Raw genomic sequence first — 1,098 nt, forward strand, 5'->3', positions numbered from 1 at the left:
AGAAGATGCAAAGAAGAAAAAGATCATAATGAGGAAAAGATATCAGTTGATACCAAAGTTATACTTGTAATACCTCACTAGTTTTGTCTCTTGCTTTTACTTACTTAATTTTATGAACAGCTGATGGCTAGCAGACAGTGATGCTCTATCCTATAGGTACATATCGATTAATTCTTCATGAGTCATTGATTCTTCATAGTTTTTTTCCGAATGCCAACAACATTTTACTTGAGAATACATACAAATGAGTAGGTACTCATTAACAAGTTGACTAATAGTACTAACACAGCTAATGCCTCAAGTAACCTTTTCTTTAACTTTCTTTATTTACAAATCAACTTACCCTGTCTATAGTTTTGCCAACTTTGGATACTGTACTATGAAGGTCTCTGTGATCAGCTGCTAATCTCTGCACGGTGTCTTTGACTTTTTGAAGAGCATCTTTCAAAATATGTAGTTGAGCTGTTGTCAGTTCATGATCAGGAGGACCTGGTGAAAATATAAATTGATGTTCAATAATCAATCCACTCAACATATCATGAGCTTTTGTTCTCCTTTTAAGTGAGGGCAATTAGAGACAGAAAGAGGCTTAAAAAAAAGGGAAAAAATGTATACAATGGACTATTCCACAAGACAATTTGGCTCTCAACTAATCAGCTGTAAGATCACCAAGTGTTTGCCTTTGAGTAATGATCAGGAGGTTCTGGGGCCTATTCCACAAATGATTTCACTCTGAACTTTGCATTACACACTCCTTACATAGAAAGGGACAGAGTGAGAAGTGGGGGAGTACAGATGTTTGAGACAAAGGCTATTGACTGTAAATGAGAGTAAGGTACTTACACTGATCCAATTCATTTTTGAGGTTTGCAACATATTGTGCGGTGTCATCTATTGTACGCTGTGCATGATCTTGAATGTCACTAAACTTGGATAGGACCTTGTCCACTTCCTTCTCCACATTCATACAAGCATCCATTGTAGATAGTGCCCCTGATTCCTCTATCGTTTGGTAAGTAGGTACCTACTTTCTCTTTGATAATTTGGTATCACACAGATGAGACTTGGATTTCAGCATAGGGTTCCAACAAAGTAAAA

The 1,098-nt window shown here is 36.7% G+C and overlaps 1 protein-coding gene across 1 annotated transcript; it reads right to left on the reverse strand.

Annotated features, from left to right (window-relative positions):
* Positions 1–319: 319 nt before the first annotated feature.
* LOC103523054 (E3 ubiquitin-protein ligase RMND5A-like) lies at positions 320–1,092 on the reverse strand. Its single transcript, XM_008488132.2, has 2 exons — positions 844–1,092; positions 320–489 (listed from the first exon to the last, which is right to left on the reverse strand). The coding sequence occupies exons 1-2, from the start codon at positions 977–979 to the stop codon at positions 335–337; spliced, it is 291 nt and encodes a 96-aa protein (XP_008486354.2). The 5' UTR covers positions 980–1,092; the 3' UTR covers positions 320–334.
* Between the last annotated feature and the right edge of the window lie 6 nt (positions 1,093–1,098).

The sequence above is a fragment of the Diaphorina citri genome, unplaced genomic scaffold, assembly GCF_000475195.1.
Source record: "Diaphorina citri unplaced genomic scaffold, Diaci psyllid genome assembly version 1.1 scaffold14526, whole genome shotgun sequence".
In the NCBI taxonomy this organism is placed as follows: domain Eukaryota; kingdom Metazoa; phylum Arthropoda; class Insecta; order Hemiptera; family Psyllidae; genus Diaphorina; species Diaphorina citri.